This window comes from Silurus meridionalis, chromosome 8 (assembly GCF_014805685.1).
Source record: "Silurus meridionalis isolate SWU-2019-XX chromosome 8, ASM1480568v1, whole genome shotgun sequence".
Lineage (NCBI taxonomy): Eukaryota > Metazoa > Chordata > Actinopteri > Siluriformes > Siluridae > Silurus > Silurus meridionalis.
This window is the reverse complement of record NC_060891.1, coordinates 6,835,751-6,855,423: the sequence shown is the minus strand read 5'-3', so window position 1 is coordinate 6,855,423 and position 19,673 is coordinate 6,835,751. Positions and strand designations below refer to the sequence as shown.

The 19,673-nt window shown below is 37.6% G+C and overlaps 1 protein-coding gene and 2 long non-coding RNA genes across 9 annotated transcripts in view; 2 read left to right on the top strand and 1 right to left on the bottom strand.

Annotated features, from left to right (window-relative positions):
- Positions 1 to 4,663: 4,663 nt before the first annotated feature.
- On the top strand, positions 4,664 to 6,293 carry LOC124389729. 3 transcript variants are annotated; one of them, XR_006926620.1, is made up of 3 exons: positions 4,664 to 4,893; positions 5,504 to 5,616; positions 5,846 to 6,293. It is a non-coding gene; the product is annotated as an uncharacterized LOC124389729 (long non-coding RNA). The 3 variants fall into 3 exon arrangements; XR_006926621.1 differs by having other exon boundaries at positions 4,664 to 4,948; XR_006926619.1 differs by lacking the exon at positions 4,664 to 4,893 and having other exon boundaries at positions 5,441 to 5,616.
- On the bottom strand, positions 6,127 to 7,245 carry LOC124389728. The gene is made up of 6 exons (XR_006926618.1): positions 7,204 to 7,245; positions 6,930 to 6,982; positions 6,775 to 6,843; positions 6,642 to 6,704; positions 6,403 to 6,555; positions 6,127 to 6,262 (listed from the first exon to the last, which is right to left on the bottom strand). It is a non-coding gene; the product is annotated as an uncharacterized LOC124389728 (long non-coding RNA).
- A 678-nt stretch (positions 7,246 to 7,923) lies between these two features.
- Positions 7,924 to 19,673, top strand: part of acp7 (acid phosphatase 7, tartrate resistant (putative)) — a 28,406-nt gene continuing 16,656 nt past the window's right edge. The window contains exons 1-7 of one of the 5 annotated variants that reach the window (XM_046855185.1): positions 7,924 to 8,049; positions 10,354 to 10,494; positions 11,032 to 11,232; positions 11,954 to 12,136; positions 13,518 to 13,543; positions 15,204 to 15,301; positions 18,804 to 18,866. In XM_046855185.1, coding sequence (XP_046711141.1) covers positions 10,392 to 10,494; positions 11,032 to 11,232; positions 11,954 to 12,136; positions 13,518 to 13,543; positions 15,204 to 15,301; positions 18,804 to 18,866 — 674 coding nt within the window. In that variant the 5' untranslated portion in view covers positions 7,924 to 8,049; positions 10,354 to 10,391. Of the gene's footprint in view, positions 8,050 to 8,455; positions 8,859 to 10,353; positions 10,495 to 11,031; positions 11,233 to 11,953; positions 12,137 to 13,517; positions 13,544 to 15,203; positions 15,302 to 18,803; positions 18,867 to 19,673 lie in introns of those variants that run through there. The other 4 variants (XM_046855183.1, XM_046855182.1, XM_046855186.1 and 1 more) reach the window with 4 other exon arrangements.

The window sequence follows — 19,673 nt, the reverse complement described above, 5'->3', positions numbered from 1 at the left end:
CTTTGCACTGTTGACCCCAGGTACCTGAACTCCTCCACCTTCTCCACCTCTTCTCCCTGCAACCGCATTGCTCCACTGCCCTTCCTCTCATTCACACACATGTACTCTGTCTTACTCCTACTGACTTTCATTCCCCTTCTCTCCAGCGCATATCTCCACCTCTCCAGGCTCTTCTCAACCTGCTCTACTCTCACCACAAATCACAATATCATCTGCAAACATCATAGTCCAGGAGACTCCTGTCTGACCTCGTCCGTCAACCTGTCCATCACCACTGCAAACAGGAAAGGGCTCAGGGCCGATCCTTGATGCAGTCCAACCTTCACTCTGAACCAGTCTGTCGTACCTACTGCACACTTCACTGCCGTCACACTGTCCTCATACATGTCCTGCACCACCCTTACATACTTCTCTGACACACCTGACTTCCTCATACAATACCACAACTCCTCTCTTGGCACTCTGTCGTCGCTTTCTCTAAATCCACAAATACACAATGCAATTCCTTCTGTCCTTCTCTATACTTCTCCATCAACATCCTCAAAGCAAATAAGGCATCTGTGGTGCTCTTCCTCGGCATGAAACCATACTGTTGCTCACAGATGGTCACCTCTTCTCTCAGCCTGGCTTCCACTACTCTTTCCCATAACTTCATGGTGTGACTGATCAACTTAATTCCCCTGTAGTTACTGCAGGTCTGCACATCTCCTTATGCTTAAAGATCGGTACCAGCACACTCCTTCTCCATTCCTCAGGCATCCTCTCCCCTTCCAGAATCCTGTTAAACAATCTGGTTAAAAACTCCACTGCCATCTCTCCTAAACATCTCCACGCCTCTACCGGTATGTCATCTGGTCCAACCGACTTTCCATTCTTCATCCTCTTAATCGCTGCTCTCACTTCCTCCTTACTAATCCTATCTACATCCTGCTTCACCAACTCCACATCCTCCAACCTTCTCTCTCTGTGATTTTCCTCATTCATCAGCTGCTCAAAATACTCCCTCCACCTTCTCAACACACTCTCCTCACTAGTCAACACATTTCCCTCTCCATCCTTTATTGCTCTAACTTGCAGTACATCCTTCCCAGCTCGGTCCCTCTGCCTGGCCAATCGGTATAACTCCTTTTCTCCTTCCTTAGTGTCCAACCTCTTATACAGCTCCTCATATGCCTTTTCCTTGGCTTTCGCCACATCCCTTTTTACCTGCTGCCGCATCTCCTTGTACTCCTGCCTACTTTTCTCATCACTCTGTCGATCCCACTTCTGTTTTGCCAACCTCTTTCCCCTAATGCTCTCCTGCACTTCCTCATTCCACCACCACGTCTCCTTGTCTTGCTTTCTATTTCCAGATGTCACACCAAGTACTTTTCTAGCTGCCTCCCTCATCACTCCTGCAGTAGTTCCCCAATCATCCGGCACCTCTTCACCACCACCGAGCCCCTGTCTGACCTCTTCCCTGAACCTCACACTACACTCTTCCTCCTTCAGTTTCCACCATCTTATTCTTCTTTCAATCCTTACATTCCTCCTCTTCTTCTTCGCCTCCAAAACCATCCTACAGACCACCATCCGATGCTGTCTAGCTACACTGTCCCCGCCAACACCTTACAGTCTCAATCTCCTTCAGGTTGCATCTCCTGCATAGCACATAGTCCACCTGTGTGCACCTTCCTCCACTCTTATCGTCACCCTATGATCCTCCTTCTTCTTAAAATACGTGTTCACCACTGCCATTTCCATCCTTTTAGCAAAATCTACCACCATCTGCCCTTCCACATTCCTCTCCTTAAAACCATACCTACCCATCACCTCCTCATCACCTCTGTTCCCTTCACCTACATGCCCATTAAAGTCTGCCCCAATCACCAATCGTTCTTTCCTAGGTACACCATCTACCACGTCATCTAATTCACTCCAGAATCTTTCCTTTTCCTCCATCTCACAGCCAACTTGTGGAGCATAGGCACTGATGACATTTATCATCATCCTTCAACTTCCACCTTCACGATCATCACCCTATCAGAAACTCTCTTCACCTCCACTACACTCTTACTGTACTCTTCCTTCAGAATCACCCCTACACCATTTCTCTTCCCATCCACACCATGATAAAACAGTTTAAATCCACCTCCAATGTTCCTGGCCTTACTCCCTTTCCACTTGGTCTCCTGAACACACAGCATATCTACCTTTCTCCTCTTCATCATATCAGCTATCTCTCTCCCTTTACCCGTCATAGTACCAATATTTAAAGTACCAACCCGAACCTCTACTCTCCTACACTGCTCCTTTTCCTGCCGTCTCTGTAGACGTCTTCCTCCTCTCCTTCTCCTCCTTCGGCCAACAGTAGCCCAATTTCCACCGGTACCCAGTCGGCTAACGATACCTGTGGCGGTCGGTCCAATCCGGTATGAAATTCTCCTTTGTGATCCGCATATTTGATTTGGCACATGTTTTACGCTGGATGCCCTTCCTAACGCAACCCTCCCCATTTACCCGGGCTTGGGACCGGCACTAAGAGTGCACTGGCTTGTGCCCCCCTAATGGCTGGGTTCCTTATCATTTGGATCCACTCCTTGAAAATGTCCTTAGCTCCCAGCAGAAATAATTATAATTTCCAGGTGCAAGACTTTCATGTCATAAGTAGTAGAAGTAATAAAAAATATGTGTACTGACATAATAGAGTGTGCACTGCCCTCGGCGTCCATGAGCCAGCTTATATTCACTTCTGGGATCAATCACACTGGACGCTGCACATAACATGTAAGTCCCTGAATATTTAGTAATCCTGCAAGTAGAGTTTAAACACTATAATGATGAGGAAAAAAGCACATGACACATATAGGAAAAGTTAAATCAAAGTGGTGTAGGAATCCATTCTTCCATCGGAACATCTTTTGGTGACTTCAAAACAGCTACGATGTAAGGATGTTATCTGGCCATTTCTCAAATAAACTATATTTTATATTAATATATATTTTAACTATATAATCTCAAGAACTTTGTTCCAAATGTCCGAGTGCAGCAGAGGATAAGTTTATCAGAAATACCAGGCCTAAAAATCGATGATTTGCTTGAATACTTCTTTGAGTTCAAGTGGGAGAAATATTTCAACATCTACTGTTCAGAGAAGACAGTGTGAGTCAGTTCGCGTTCAAATTGCATCAAACAACAACAAGCAGAAGACACTTGCTTGGGCCAAGAAACACAAAAAATTGACATTAGACCACTAAGAAACTGTCCTTTGATCTGATGAGTCTACATTTGTGAATTTTGCTCTAACTGCCCCGTCTTCGTTAGACGTACAGAGGATGAACAGATGATTCCTGAATGTCTAGTTCTTACAGCATGGAGGGGCATGTGTGATGGTGTAGGGAGCCAGCTTTGCTGGTGACATTGTTGGTGATTTATTTAAAATAGAGGGCACAGCTGCCATCAAAGCAAAAATCAAATCAACATTTCAAATCTTCCAAGAATTGAAAATATGAAACATATTCTGGGTTTAACACATTATTGTTTACTACATAATTCCATACATATTCTTTCCTGGAGCCTGGGTATTCATGAAGTTGCGAAGTAGGGTGGGAGCTTTGGGGAAAAATTTGGACTGTAGTTAATGTCAACAGTTCCACACTGACACAGGACTACATTTTGCATCTGATCACCATCACTGCACACCTCAACATCATTCAGCTCTAATAAATGGAGATTTGGTGACACCCAGATGAGGATGGGTTCCTTCTTGAGTTTGGTTCCCCTTTAAGGTTTTTTCCCCAATGCCATATCAGGGAGTTTTTCCTTGCCACAGTTACCACTGGGTTGCTTATTAGGTACAAACCCACACTATAAGAACATTCCTATTTATTTTTTATCACCGCATTATCTTTGTAAAGCTGCTTTGAGACAATGTTCATTGTTAAAAGGGGTATGCAAATAAAAATTAATTGAATTTTAAACATAACAGAATAAGTTATGCTTGAAATTCATTTAATTTTTATTTAACAATGAATAAATGTTGTTAAAAACGCTATACAAAATAAAAAGGTATTGAATTGTAAGCATAATAGAATAAGCTGTTACCAAACCCGTGATCTGAATAACAGTCAGATTATTGTTTGAAACGTAAAAAAAATATGTTAGAAAAGTAAATCAGGACCTTGGAGATCATTGGAGAATTCATACAACTACTTGAATTTCTCATAGGTGAGTTACAGTCTTCTTCTTCCGGCTGCTCCCATTATCTCCATACTACTCTGTCCTCTACATCTGCCTCTTTCAAACCAACTACCTGCATCAAACCAGTCTTCCCTCACCACATCCTTGAACCTCCTTTTTGGCCTTCCTCTTTTCCTCCTTCCTGGTGGCTCCATCCCCATCCATCCATCTATCCATCTATCCATCTATCTATCTATCTATCTATCTATCTGCTTATTGTAAATGTAATGTTTTTTTCTGATCAAAGGAACTAAATGAACCAAATGACTCAAAAAAAAGATTGATTAAAAGAAGCAAGTCACTAAAATGATACGATCATACTAGCTCGCTGAAGTCACTGTAAAGTAGTGATGTCCGGTTCGTGAACGAATCGTTCATTTGAACTGTTTTTTTTTTTTAGTGAACCGGTCGAACCGGTTCAACAAATCGGACTGAATCGTTCAAAACAGTTCGCGTCTCAAATCAGTACTAATCAACAAAATTACTCAAGTTACTCACTTTTGAATGTGTATGACCGTCTATCCGACTCAAAATTAATTAATATCCCTGAGAATGAGGTTCTTCTCTAGTTTCTCCAACAGTACACACATGCATGACGTCATGACGTGAGGACGTAAAAGAACTGGGGGGTATTCCAGAAAGCAGGTTATGTGACATACCTGGGTATGTTTAAGGGTAAGTTCGTGGATAACCTCAACTTTCGGTTCCAAAAACGGAGGTAACTTTCTGGGTATGTATGTAACCATAGCAACTGACTCTCTGAAGATAACCTGCTCGGGAGCAGGTTATGTTTCAGTGTAACTTCGCGTGCCCTTTTGATGAGGATCCTTTGGACGTAGAAGCACAAATTATACGAGGTTTTTTTCGTCGGGAGAGGGTTATAACACCGCGTATTGATGTTTGCATACCCTAATGAATATTTGAAAGAGCGTTATCGTTTCTCAAAAGATTCGTTAGTTTATTTAACATGTCTTTTAAAACCGCATATCGCAAATGTGTGTACATTTTTGTACAGTGTGGGCGATTCAGAGCATGTGGGAAAGGCGACTGTGTGTAAAGCCGTTCGTACAGTATGTCTGGCACACACACACACACATATATATATATATATATATATATATATATATATATATATATATATATATATATATATATATATATATATATATATATATATATATATATATATTTTTTTTTTTTTAAATATTTAGTCATATTATTTATATCTATACATGTATTCATTATGCGCACACACACTTCATACTTCCATAACTTTCTGTTTCAGGGTTTCCAAATGTAATTGGGTGCATTGATGGCACTCACATTCCTATTAAAGCTCCACCAATAAATGAGGGAGACTGTGTTAATAGGAAATCTATTCATAGCATCAATGTGCAGGTAACAACTTATTTTTTTCCCTTCTTAAAATCATTGAAGTCATTACTTTTCCACTAACTAGGTAATATGTGAGGCAACCCAAATCATTACCAATGTTGAGGCAAAATAGCCAGGATCTGTGCATGATGCAAGAATTTACCAGACATTTCAGCAGGGTATGTTTTGCTTTATACAATTGTTTTTTTTTTCCTTTTTACTACATTTGTGTTGTACACTTCAATCATTACAGGACAGTACAATGGTTTTTGCTGGGGGACAGAGGATACCCTTGTCTGCCCTATTTAATGACACCCTACCCTGAACCTGAGCCTGGACCACAGACACGGTTTAACCTGCCTCACAGCCGAATACGGGCCAAGGTGGAGATGACTATAGGGATCCTCAAATCTCAGTTTCAGAGTCTGCGTGGGCTCCGGGTTAGTCCAGAGAGGGCATGCGACATTATAGTAGCGTGTGTTGTGCTTCACAATATTGCCACTATAAGAGGAGAGAGCCACCCTCCTTGTATTGAGGAAGATGGCCCAGAGGAACACCTACAGATTTTAGAGGCCAACAGAGACAGAAGACTTTTGAGAGACAGGGTCTGTCAAAATCACTTTTATTAATTTTTTTCACTGGTCTGCCAGGCAGTTTATTTCTTTATTTCCTGAAAAACAATAAAATAAAATTCAATAAAATGTTTTTTTATATTGCTTTTTTCACTCACTCACACTCACTCACTCACACTCACTCACACACTCACTCACTTTTAACATGCAACAGATTATTATTCAGACAAGTTCTCACCTTAAGGCGATGCTCCAGTAATTCAATTTCCAGTGCTGCTTTTTTAATGAGGAGTCTTTTCTCTTCCATTTGAAGCGGTATAAGGTCCATCTCCATGTCACTTTTTCTTATTTGTTTTTAAAGATGGACCTTATACAGCTCCTTTGCTGGCAACTAGGAAGGTGGAAAAAATGTAATGAATGAAATTGTTTGGTCAGACAATAAAATTCAAATATGGACACCTGGACACAAATTCTTACCCTGCTTAGATTGTGTGCTGAGGTTGAAGGACCCTCATCTGTGGGCAAATCCCTAGGTATGTACTGTGAAGGACAATGACAGTTTGTTACTCTAATGCAAAAGGGCCATACATTATAATGGTATGCATCATACCTCAGTGGATCTACCAGCATTGTCCACTTCTGTCACAGCAGATGTGGTCTCTTCATCATCATCTTCATCCTACAGGAGAAATATTCAAGTATACATTATCTGGCAAAAAAAAATACCTAAAAGCAACTAAAAGTACCCGACAACAAATCACTTACAACTGTGACAGTTCTTTCTGGAGGGTCCAATAATACAATACATCCATCAGTATCTATAAGAACACACAACCCATTACATTCTCAATATTATCAAAGAAAATGATACATGAAAAGAGTAAAATGTCAGAGTAAGATCACAGTAGCCTATACATCATATGCAGTTAAATAAAATAAGCCTACATAAAAATTTATCTTGTTCAAAAAGCCTTTAAGTGACAGAGATAGTAATTTATTAGGACAAAAAAATTAAAACAAATCATAGAGGTAAACTTACATTTCACAATTTTTCACCATCACTTGTGGTGCATGGTGTGTGATGAACTGCCCCTGGAATGCCAGCAACCACTGGTCGCCCTTTATTAAGGGACAGAGCCAGCTCCTCAGATGGGGTGAGGGGAGGTGGTGGTGGACCCCCGCCAGTTAGACGGGCTTCAGTCTTCTTTTTATTAGCTACATGACAGAATGAATATACTAAATCCTGTTATAATAATAGTTAAGTAATTGTGTAATCAAATATTACCTTTTGCAGAATGTTTTGTGTTTCATTTTGACTTGGCTTAAAGTTCTTGTGGTTCCAGGAGGATTACAGCTTATTAAATAAGAAATATACATTATTATTTTAAACTAAAGAAATAAATGGCAGGAAAAGTAAACGCTTTCATAGTGATATAACATATTCAAAAGGATGTATAAGTCATACTTCATTATTTTGCATTATAATAAAACGGGAGCCAATAACCAATTTGTAATTTAATACACTCACGCATTTACTCTGTCCGGTATTTTTTTGCCAAGTCAACTCTCTTGCTTTAGCTGATGCAGCTGTATTGCTTCTTTTTAATATTATTGGCTTAAACTCCTCATAAGCGTGCATTAAAACCTTCAACTCCGCCTCTGTGAAATACACCGCTCTCTTTTTTCCGCTTTAAGTTTCCATGGTGACTCGTGAAATCGGCGATCCATTGAGAATGTCTTTATAAATGCACCGTGCACGCGCATTACCTCTGGGTAACCAGTTGGAGGTTGATTAAACTAACTCTTCTCAGGTGTTTTGGAACCGACATACTCATGGTATGCCTGTTTGGGGTAAATCAACCCAGAGGTTATGATTTATCAAATGGTAAGTTAACCAAGCTTTCTGGAATACCCCCCTGGTGAACCGTTTTTTTGAACCGGTTCTTTGAAATGAACTGTCCGAAAGAACTGATTCGCAAAAAGAATCGGACTTCCCATCACTACTTGTAAAGGTCTTCTTATCACTAGCTCGCTGCAGAAGCAGGCAGGGGGGTGGAGCGTAATCTGATCCAATTCCTCCCATAACCCTAAAACGTAAACAACCACGTGCTTGTGCGGAAGAGATGCAGGTAGCGTCCCAAATGCTCGACTATTATTCCTTGCATCCTCGAGGACGCGAAACTCACTGTACGTTCATGACATATATAGGTACCCAAAGTGCGCAGTTGTTTAGAAAACTCCGGGGCTGTGGGAAGTATTTGGGACATGGTCATACGATATCATCCACTAAGCAAAACAGCCTGAAATCTGACTGATCGTTTTACTTCCTACAAACATTCGCGAACCCTGTTACAAGCTTTCCTGAAAGAGCTGATAGTCACACGGCCATTTTTGCAATTCGCAGATATAGCTAGTGAACCTCATTTAATGTTTTATTAGTTGAAAGGATAAGCTGTTTGCTAGTTATAAATAGAGTAAAATAGAAGGGTAAAATAGATAGGTTTACAGAAATGTAAGTGTGGTCTTACAATCTTTAACAGTTTGAAAAAAGCTTGTTTACTAACAAGACATTTGCAGTAGTTTAGCAAAGACTGCTACCCTGCTACATAACCGGAAAGCTGAATATGTTCAGTTGAATAAAGCTCATATGAAAACATTTAAAGCTTGTTTCCTATAAATATTTATATGGTCATGGTAAGTGTAATAATGCGTTTTTATAGTAGAATATTTACAGTATTTCCTACGATATTGTTTAGACAAAAGCTGTATGTGGCATATCTGTAAGGATATTTTGAAGTGTGTGTGAGTGAGTGAGAGAGACACAGTTGCCTTATTGTCCTTCATTTGTAAAACTTTTATATTACTGAGGGAAACGAGTGAAAACAGGATGGGCTCTACATAGCTGGGGACTGTATGTCGTTTGAATAGGTGATGGTGTGTGGTGCAACAGCTGGCAGTACTGATCGCTAAATTTAAATATGATCGTGCCAGCATCATGCACTTTTCATCCCCAGAGCCTGGGGTTCTTTTCAGAGTTGAAGGGGGAATGCAATAGACAAGGGAATATTGCAAACGAATGTGCTTAGGAACAACAATAATGAAAATAAGCTTTCCCTTTCTGAAGAACAATGATAACAATGACATCTGTGGTACTGTTTAAACAAATTGTAGTGTAAAAAACATTTAATCCTAAAAGTAAGATTTCTTCTAAACAGTGTGCAAAGCTGATACTGTATGATCTTACCCCAACAGACTTAAAGCTTTTATTGCAGCTATTCATTTACTTTCACTTTTGTTTGTTTATCACCTTAAACAATGGACACTGTCACAAAGCAGCTTTGTAACTTTTACACATAATAATTGTTTTTATTTAGGAGGTGTTTAGAACATTTGCTTCAAGAGCATAGTGGTTCACAATATGAATACTGACAAGAACAGTCTGTAAATGCCATTTGTCTTCCAGACAAATCTGCTTGATTGTCTGGAAAATGATTTAAGAGTTAAATACTTTTGCAACAATTGTATATGTCATGTGTCATCAAGATATAGGTATTTTCAATTTGAAACCAAGTTGTATTTTTTAAATATTTTTTCTCAAACCAAAAATGTGTTTTAATATTTTTTACATTTGACATATATCCGTTCTATCCGTAATTAATAGTGTTTTGCAAAGGAATTTCTCAAAAAGTTAATTATTGTTGGGTTTATTAAAAGACTGATGTTCTGCTCATTTTAGACAATACAGTTGGAATTCTCACACTGCTCCAGGAAATATTATCTCTGTTCTCCAAACAACATCTGACTGACTTATTTTTCCTGTGTCATGTTCCTGCATTTACTTACAATGCTGCTTCTATAAAATTGTTATAGACTTCAGTCCATAAATTTTGATGGTTTTACATTTCCAGAATTTTTCTAATTATTTACATAGATATAGCAAAACAGTTGTCAGTGTGGTATAATAAATGGTCATTAATAAACTTATTAATAGAGAAATTAATAATTTCACTATTTGACTTGTTCAATTTTTAATTCAGCTGGTTAACTGACGGAGCAAAGTTCACACAAAGTTATATGTTATAAACAAATATGATCTTGTGACATTTGCCTGAGCTTATGCAGTGGATCATGTGCTTGTGATGTGGTCAATATGTAACAAGTATCTGTCTTTGTCTTCTCTGTTATTCAGGAATAATGCAGAAGAAGAAAAAGAATAAACTATGAAAGATGTCTTTCCTGTATTTCTTCTATTTCTGTTGCCTGTTGTCTTTGTCCTCATGTATGCCACCTATCTGGTCCCAGCCTGAGCAGGTGCACATTTCTTATCCAGGTAAGAATTTTAACTAATTTATATTCATGTTGGTGTCATTTCATGTTGGTGTCATTTCTTTTGCAGTATGAGTAACTTGCAAAGTAAGTGCTACTGGAGATTTTTTGTAATCAACAATGCAAGCACTTTTATTTAGCCCTTTTTAGTGCGGTTATTTTTAATTCTTGGCCACAAGGGATCTCTCAGTGATCAACTATATCAACTATCTTGCCCTGTATTTGTACATTGTATCTGTTTATCTAATAATGCAAAAATGTAGCTTTATAAACTAGAGCAGATAATTGATAGATTAAACATATCAAATTAGAATGTATCACAAACTTTTAAATTGTGTCAGTCAATTTAGCAATGCTGTACCTCTTTACAATGGCTCTCATTATTATATTTAATATTGTTTTACCAAATTATGAAAGCAACTCGATGCTCGCATAAAGCACTATACTCTTAACTAAGTATTGTGTACTAAAGAAAAGTAAGTATGTACTGATGATGTTCAAATCATTGTGAATTGTGAGTAATGCTTCCACACTTCCACAGGTGTAAAGGGTTCCATGCTGGTCACTTGGATAACCTTTAACTACACAGAAAGTTTGGTGGAATATGGACTATGGGGTGGAAAGCTTTTCAGTCACACTTCTAAGGGACACTCCAGTCTGTTTATTGATGGAGGCTCAGAGAAGCGTAAAATGTACGTTCACAAAGTCACTTTGTCAGACCTCAGACCTGGGGCTAAATATGGTAAGCATGATATCAATTGCAATGATGATCACATTGTATGACTGGTGTGTTGAACAAATGTTCTGTTTAAGGGTGAACAACTTACGTTATGGTGTAAATATACCGTAATTTCCGGGCTATAAATCGCACCCAAATATAAGCCGCACCCACTGAATTTTACAAAGATTTTTATTTTGAATATAAATATGCCGCACCTGTCTATAAGCCGCAGGTGTCTACATTGAAACTAATGAACTTTACACAGGTTTTAACGAAAGACAGTGCTGTTACAAGGCTTGTATCTAAACAGTAGCCTACCAAGAAAGTCATTGTTCACTATCTTCCTCCTTCCTTTCACAACAATTTCTCTCTCTCGCTCTCTTTTATTTATTTATTTATTTATTTATTTATTTTTTTTTTTTGGCATCGTCAAAAAAACCCTGGAAAAATCCATAAATTAGCCGCTTCATTGTTTAAGCCGTGAGGTTCAAAACATGGGAAAAAAGTAGCGGCTTTTAGTCCGGAAAATACGGTACTGTGCTTAGGAAATCTAAAACGATTGTGTCTGTACTGTTAACTTTATGCCATACCGATGTGGATAATTACATTTATCATCTTGGATTGTAAAATGATCACACCTGCAATAACTCAAATATTATGTGTCAGGACAAAGATTAAAAAGTTTAGTGGGTTTGTGCCATGTTACATTTATTGAATATAAACATGTGTATGTGTTTTACAGTCTACCACTGTGGTAGTGAGGAAGGTTGGAGTGATCTTCTCTTCTTTACTGCTCTGAACGATAGCACACAGTTTAGCCCTAAATTTGCTCTGTTTGGTGACATGGGAAATGAAAACCCCCAGTCACTGGCCAGACTTCAGAAAGAAACACAGGCCGGCGTGTATGATGTCATCCTGCACATTGGTAAGATTTACAGCCAGAAAGTGATAATCCAAAAAAAAAATATTGATTTTGTGACCACTTTAAATTGTTTGTATTACAAAGTTTAAAGTAATAAATAAATTCAGTAAATAATTCAGAATAGCAATATTCTATACTGTTTACTTTAAGATTCTAAAGGGACTGGGTTGGCAGATGACTACACGTTATGGGTGTTTTTAAGGTATAATCCTATTAACCGTTGAGTCTTAAACCAGTTCAAGTATTATCAAATATATTGAATTGACAGTTTTGATAGTCATTTTATCTTGTAAAATATCTTCATTTTATTTATTGCTAAAATGATCAGATTGTAAAATATAGTGTTCAAGTTTTTTACTGATGAAAGTGTATTTACACCAGTGATATAACACTTAACACTGATTACATTATTAGGAACAGTTCTCATTTCACAAAAGAAAAATTTCTTTGAGATTCTGTTCCATGTTGACATTCTTCTTTTTTTTAAACATAAAAGAGAATGGTGTGTCCCAGCAGTTATATAAATATCAGACCAGCTCACCAGGCACCACCAATAATGGCAAACACTAATGGATGCATAAACTGTGCATGTTCATGCATCAAGATGTCTATTCTCCAGTTTTTGCAAGATTTCCATAAAAAAAAAATGAGGAGATTGTGTCATGTTGTCAATTCAGATACATAAAATCATTATTTTATACTGTGGTCAAGAAAATGCTATTCAGCAGTTCAGGCTACATTCTACTACTGCTTCATGGTCCAGTTCTGATGCTCATGTGCCACAGTGGACACTGTTTATCACAGCCAGCATTTATTTGTGCTTTAGTAGCTATATTCTGTGGCCGCAGACCAGACAGACTAGAGTACATGTTGTCACAGTAGGTACTAGGTGCCAGGAACAGTCATGTACCAGGAACACCCCACAAGACCCTCCAGAGTCACTCAAATGGTTATGCTTGCCCATTTTCTTTCTTCCAACACAACAATTTTGAGAACTAACTCTACACATGCAGCCTAATATATCCCATTCAATAAATGGTGTCACTGTAACAAGATAATCAGTGCTATTCACTTTACGTGTCTGTGATTGTAAACATATGGCTAAGCAGTGTAAATAGCTGAATAGTGCTCTCTGTTGACTACAACTCTTTAAAAAAATCAAATACTCAGTCCAATTAAAACTGCTAATTCTAATGTCATTCAATTAACATTATATGATGGTAATAAATAATTACAATTATATTAATTAAAACATTTAACACTCTCTGTACAACAGTAGAAGTACGTTTTAGTATTATCTAGTTTTAACTAAATGTTTAAGATTTTAATAATATGATCAATTAATTACAATTATGCTATGTTTTTCTGTTTGCTTGATTTGCAGGAGACTTTGCTTATGATATGCATGAGGTAAAGCTACACTAAGTACTTATTATTTTCAATAAATTGGATAATAAAATGTCATACTACACATAGTATGCATTTCTCAATTCATTTGGTTAACAAACAGCAGTAACAGATTTATTTATTTTTATTGTGCTACTCTGCAATAAAAGGCATGCTATGATAAATATTGTTTATTGCTTGTCACTTACAAAATCACTTCAATGGTAAATATTGCACCAGTGCTACCAGTGTTAGTAGCAATCAGTGCCAATTTATTAAGCCAACATCTTTTTTAACACAAGTGTAATTTTTTTTATCTGTTGGAACTAATATAATGGTGTGTTGATCAGATAAAGGCTGCAGATTGTAGTCCATCATAATAAGTACAGTATTGTGCAAAAGGTTTAGGCACTTAAAACATGCTGTAAAGCAAGAATGCTTTTTTTGTATCTATTAACAATATGGAAAGTAAATGAACAGAAGAAAAATCCAAATCAATATTTGATTGACAACCCTTTGACTGCAAAACAGCATCAGTTCTTCTTGCTGTTTGTGGTAGACTTGCACACAGCTATCTTGGAGAAGTAACCACAGATTCTCAGTAGATGTAGGCTTCCTTAAATCTTTATGCTTTTCATGTAATCCCAGACAGAGTTGATGACGTTTGAGATCAAAGCTCTGTGGGGGCTAAAACTATTACTAGTCCTTGTTCTCCTCTATGCTGAAAAAAGTTCTTAATAGCATGTTTGTTTTGGGTGAATGTCCTGCTGCAGAAAAAATTAGTGGCCAATCAGACACCTCCCTGATGGTATTGAATGATTGACGCATATCTGTATTTCTTACCATTGAGGACAAAATTAATCCTGAACAAATCTCTAGCTCCAAAAATGCAGCCCCAAACTTGCAAGGAACCACCACCATGCTTTACTCTTGCCTTCAGGCACTTCTTATTGTACCACTTTTTTTTTTTTTACTAAAGCAAAATATTTCAGATTCAGATCAGTCAAGAGCGCTTAGTACCATTTATACCATCTTTTACATCCATTTAAAATTGATTATCATTAGCAACTGCTTGTAATAATTGGTTAATAATACATACAATCCTTATCCTACAAAATCCCTGACATTGTGTAGGTGTACAGACTGTAAAGAAGTAACAATTGAAAGCCAACGGGTAGTCACACCAAATATTGATATTATTTGATTTTTCATTTTTCATCGCCTCCATTTCCCCCAAATAAAATAACATTGGATCTGATTATTGCAATATTTTGAATATCTCAGTACAACCAGTTCTGTGCAGAAGTCTATTCTGTTATTACCTAGAAAAACAAAACTGATGCTGTTGAAAGCTTGAAAATTTCAGCAAGCTATTAGAGTTCACACATTGTATCCCTCAATGGTTTAGATATTATGAAGGAGTTTTTGTCCTGTTTTGATGTGATGATAAGGCTGTAAGTGAGTTGCCTGGAAAATTAATTCAAAGTTTATTCATAGTACTCATTTTTATAGTCTTATCGGCAGTGCTTACTTTCTGTTGCAGTAACCAAATGGATGACTAACTCTCAACACACTTTACTATTTTGCTAAAGTCACCAATGTGTTTGTTCCTTTTTTTGTATTTACACACAGTCTGTTTCATGTTGAAATCCAGTGCATGTTTCTAATTATGACCGTGTTTTAGGACAATGGCAGGATCGGGGATGAGTTTATGAAACAGATTGAGTCCATTGCTGCCTATGTGCCATATATGACCTGTCCTGGTAATCACGAGTGGGCCTAGTAAGTATTATAATTTTTCCTTCTTTCCTGAGTATTGTTATTTAAATATACACAACCCCATTTGTTCGAATTAGCACAATTTTCTTCTTATATGTTCAATAATTTCAATCACAGTTCTGTAGCTCTTGGATTTAATCCATGTGATGTACCTTTTTTATTCAATAAATATGTTTGTACTGCACATTCTTTTTCAAACTAAACTTTGATGACTTTGTGTGGATGTAATGATATGTCCTCTTGAAGTGCTCATTCTTTGGATGCACAGCAAGTCTGGAGGCTACACAATATCTATTTCAAGTCTACTCTTATTTCCCTGTACTTCCTGTTCCCCACATTCCTGTCCACACCAATCCTAAACAGGCTGACGTTAAAAAAATTGTTTTAGCAGAGCTCAAATGCATATTCCATAAACTTATGAATAGTTGTAGCATTAACACTCAACCTTTCCATGGACCACTGCTACTGTCTGGAAAGAGAAGCCTGGTGGTAAAAAGGGGAGACATCCAGAACATTTTGTGAGGTATTTGCTTTGCTTTGGAAATTAAGTCACTGTGGCTTAATCATTGAGCCACTCACAATGTAAATACACTACACCAAGCTGTATTTTCTCCCTTGATACCAAAAATGGAAAGATTACAAAATGTATGTCATTTGTTTGAGTTTTATTATCATTATTATTATCATGCAAAAGTTATTTTCTGCGTTCACAAGCCTGCCAGTTCAGGATGACTGGGACAGCTTTGAGACAAATTGACTGAAAAAGGCTGATAAACAGTATCAGGGAAAGACATTAAACTTGTATTTGGTCATAATCCAAGAGTAAAAAGCCAAAGTTTAAGTCAAATTTATTATTTTTCTTTTGAGTGAGCAAATGGAAGGTTTAGATTAATAATTTTTTGGACATTCACAAGACTGTGAAGTTGAATTTAAGGATAGTGACACATTGCCAAATTTAGCTTAAACCCATTAACAGCTGATTACTTAATTATCTTAATTAATGGTCAACATGAATTAAACATTATTTACTAAAGTTCATAAAGAAATAAAAAAAAAAGGATGCCCAATTTTACATTCCTTATGAATTAAAAAAGCAACAATACAAAGTATAGAATTTTGGTATAGTATACAACCTGCATTAATACTGTAAAAATAATTTTTATATGTTCAAGTTAAGCTGCTATCACAAAGACTTTTCGTTACATTGACTTCCATTAAAACAAAGTGAATTGTAGAGAAGGAAGGTCAAGCTTGAAATTATGCTGCATCCAGAATTTAAGTTATTTAAAACTACATGAAGATGTGGGAAGTTGTTTAAGTCATCGTTGTCATATCTGGTTGCCACTGTTATGTGACTGCCATCTTTGTGATTACGTACTGCAAGGTTCCACAAGAGGGGGCTATAAAGTTGTTCTTTCAGTTCTCTTCACATTTACTTGTTACATTTTCGTTCACATAGTTCTGCCGTTCTGCGCACACTTTTTTTATTAAATGTGCAGTGTGTATTTTTTAAATCAAACCTGTTCACATACAATATTACTTGTAAATATTATATACAGTTGTATGCAAAAGTTTAGGAACCCCTGACAATGTCCTCGATTTTCATTTATAAATATTTGGGTGTTTGGATCAGCAATTTCATTTTGATCTATCAAATAACTGAAGGACACAGTAATATTTCAGTAGTGAAATGAGGTTTATTGGATTAACAGAAAATGTGCAATATATATTAAAACCAAATTAGACAGGTGCACAAATTTGGGCACCCCAACAGAAAAATCACATCAATATTTAGTAAAGCCTCCTTTAGCAGAAATAACAGCCTCTAGGCACTTCCTATAGCCTGTAATGAGTGTCTGGATTCTGGATGAATGTATTTTGGACCATTCCTCTATACAAAACATCTCCAGTTCAGTTAGGTTTGATGGTTGCCGAGCATGGACAACCCTGCTTCAAATCACCCCACAGATGTTCAAAGGTCTGGGGACTGGGATGGCCATTCCAGAACATTGTACTTGTTCCTTTGCATAAATGCCCTAGTAGATTTTGAGCAGTGTTTTGGGTCATTGTCTTGTTGAAATATCCAGCCCCGATGTAACTTCAACTTTGTGACTGATTCCTCAACATTATTCTCAAGAATCTGCTGATATTGAGTGAAATTCATGCGACCCTCAACTTTAACCAGATTCCCATTATTGGCACCAGCCACACAGCCCCACAGCATGATGGAACCTCGCCCAAATTTTACTGTTGGTAGCAAGTGTTTTTCTTGAAACGCTGTGTTCTTTTGCCACCATGCATAATCCCCCTTGTTATGACCAAATAACTCTTTAACCCTTAATCTTTGTTTCATCAGTCCACAGCACCTTATTTCAAAATGAAGTCTGCTTGTCCAAATGTGCGTTTGCATACCGCAAGCGACTACGTTTGTGGCGTGTGTGCAGAAAAGGCTTCTTTCGCATCACTCTTCCATACAGCTTCTCCTTGTGCAAAGTGCGCTGAATTGTTGAACGATGCACAGTGACACGATCTGCAGCAAGTTGATGTTGTAGGTCTTTGAAGGTGGTCTGTGGGCTGTTTTTGACCGTTCTCACCATCCTTACCCTTTGCCTCTCAAATATTTTATGTGGCCTGCGACTTCTGGCCTTAACAAGAACTGTGCCTGTGGTCTTCCATTTCCTCACTATGTTCCTCACAGTGGACACTGACAGCTTATATCTCAGCGATAACTTTTTTTTAGCCTTCCCCTAAACCATAATGTTAAACAATGTTGTTTTCAGGTCATTTGAGAGTTGTTTTGAGACCCCCATGTTGCCATTCTTCAGAGTAGAGTCAAAGAGAACAACAACTTGCAATTGGCCACCTCAAATAAAAATGTTTTTTTATGATGGGATGTACCTGTCTATGAAGTTCAAGGCTTAATGAGCTCACCAAACCAATTGTGTGTTCCAATTAATCAGTGCTAAGTAGTTGCAGGTATTCAAATCAACAAAATAACAAGGGTGCCCAAATTTATGCACCTGTCTAATTTCTTTTTAATGCATATTGCGCATTTTCTGTTAATCCAATAAACCTCATTTCACTACTGAAATATTACTGCGTCCTTCAGTTATTTGATAGATCAAAATGAAATTGCTGATCCAAACACCCAAATATTTGTAAATGAAAATCATGGACATTGTCAGGGGTTCCTAAACCTTTGCATACAACTGTATGTTTTTCTGACATCTTGTCTAATCATAGGGTGTATGATTAAAGACCTACCTAAGTTCTAGAGATTGACTTGTTTTTTCAGTTTAAAATTTGCCAGTGTGTTGTTATCCAATAGAAGATCTCAAATCTTGTGTCTGCAAAAAAAACTGCTTTATTTTTTTAAACTCACTTTATGCAGTGATTTCTAATGTATTTTCTGACACGTGACCATAAAGATAATTTAATTTTAAAACCTTCGCTGAAATATCATCTCTGGGAATGCTAGTAATGTATTTGTTGTATATTTCTCTAGCAATTTCTCCCACTACAGGAGTCGATTCAGTATGCCAGGGGAAACTGAGAGCCTGTGGTACAGGTATGAGCTTTAATTAGCATCTAATCCTCTACATTCATCAGATACTCTTTTTCGATGATGTTCAGAGCAGATGTTCTCCTTTGCGAGTTGCAAAAGAATTTTGCATTCTTTCCAAAGATCTAACAAACCAGACAGTTATGCTTATGATATATACAAAACTCAGTGTCTCCAACAGTCCTGTGGTGAGCTGATCTTAGGGCTTTGGAATCCACTGTGTGTGATCTCCATAGTGGTAGTGCAGTCAAAAGTCATGTAAAGACAGTTATAGAGCATGTGCTGCTGTCGGTGTCTCTAGTTTCGGAAACTATGCTGTACATGGTGATGCTCGTAATGCAGAAGTTTCATAATATATCAAAATAGGGCAAGCCAGGTCCAAACACATTAAGATGATGAGGACACAATTCAGGCAAACAACTTGTGGCAAAAGTTGCATTACACACTCCACATGTAATAAATGCTAAATATGACAAGAGGATGTCATCTTGGTACTGTCACTCTTAACTGCTGTGATTTACCATCTGTCTTTTGGGCTTGAACGATTTCTTCGATGGTAGGGCTGTACCTTGTTGGTTGGCTTTGAAGCAGGGTGTCAAGCCACCCTTTGAAACGAGCTGAAGGTTGAGAAATATCTTGCACTGCTCCGAAAGGTTGAAGACATCAGAGGTTTCTGTGTAGTCACAAATAAAGGAAAGTCCTGGTGTTTTATGGTCTTTCATAGAATAAGGATACACTAGGCTGGACCTGATACACTAAGGTGGTTTGTGTCTGGGTATTCATAGGAAGGCTTACTGTGATGGTGAAAATCAA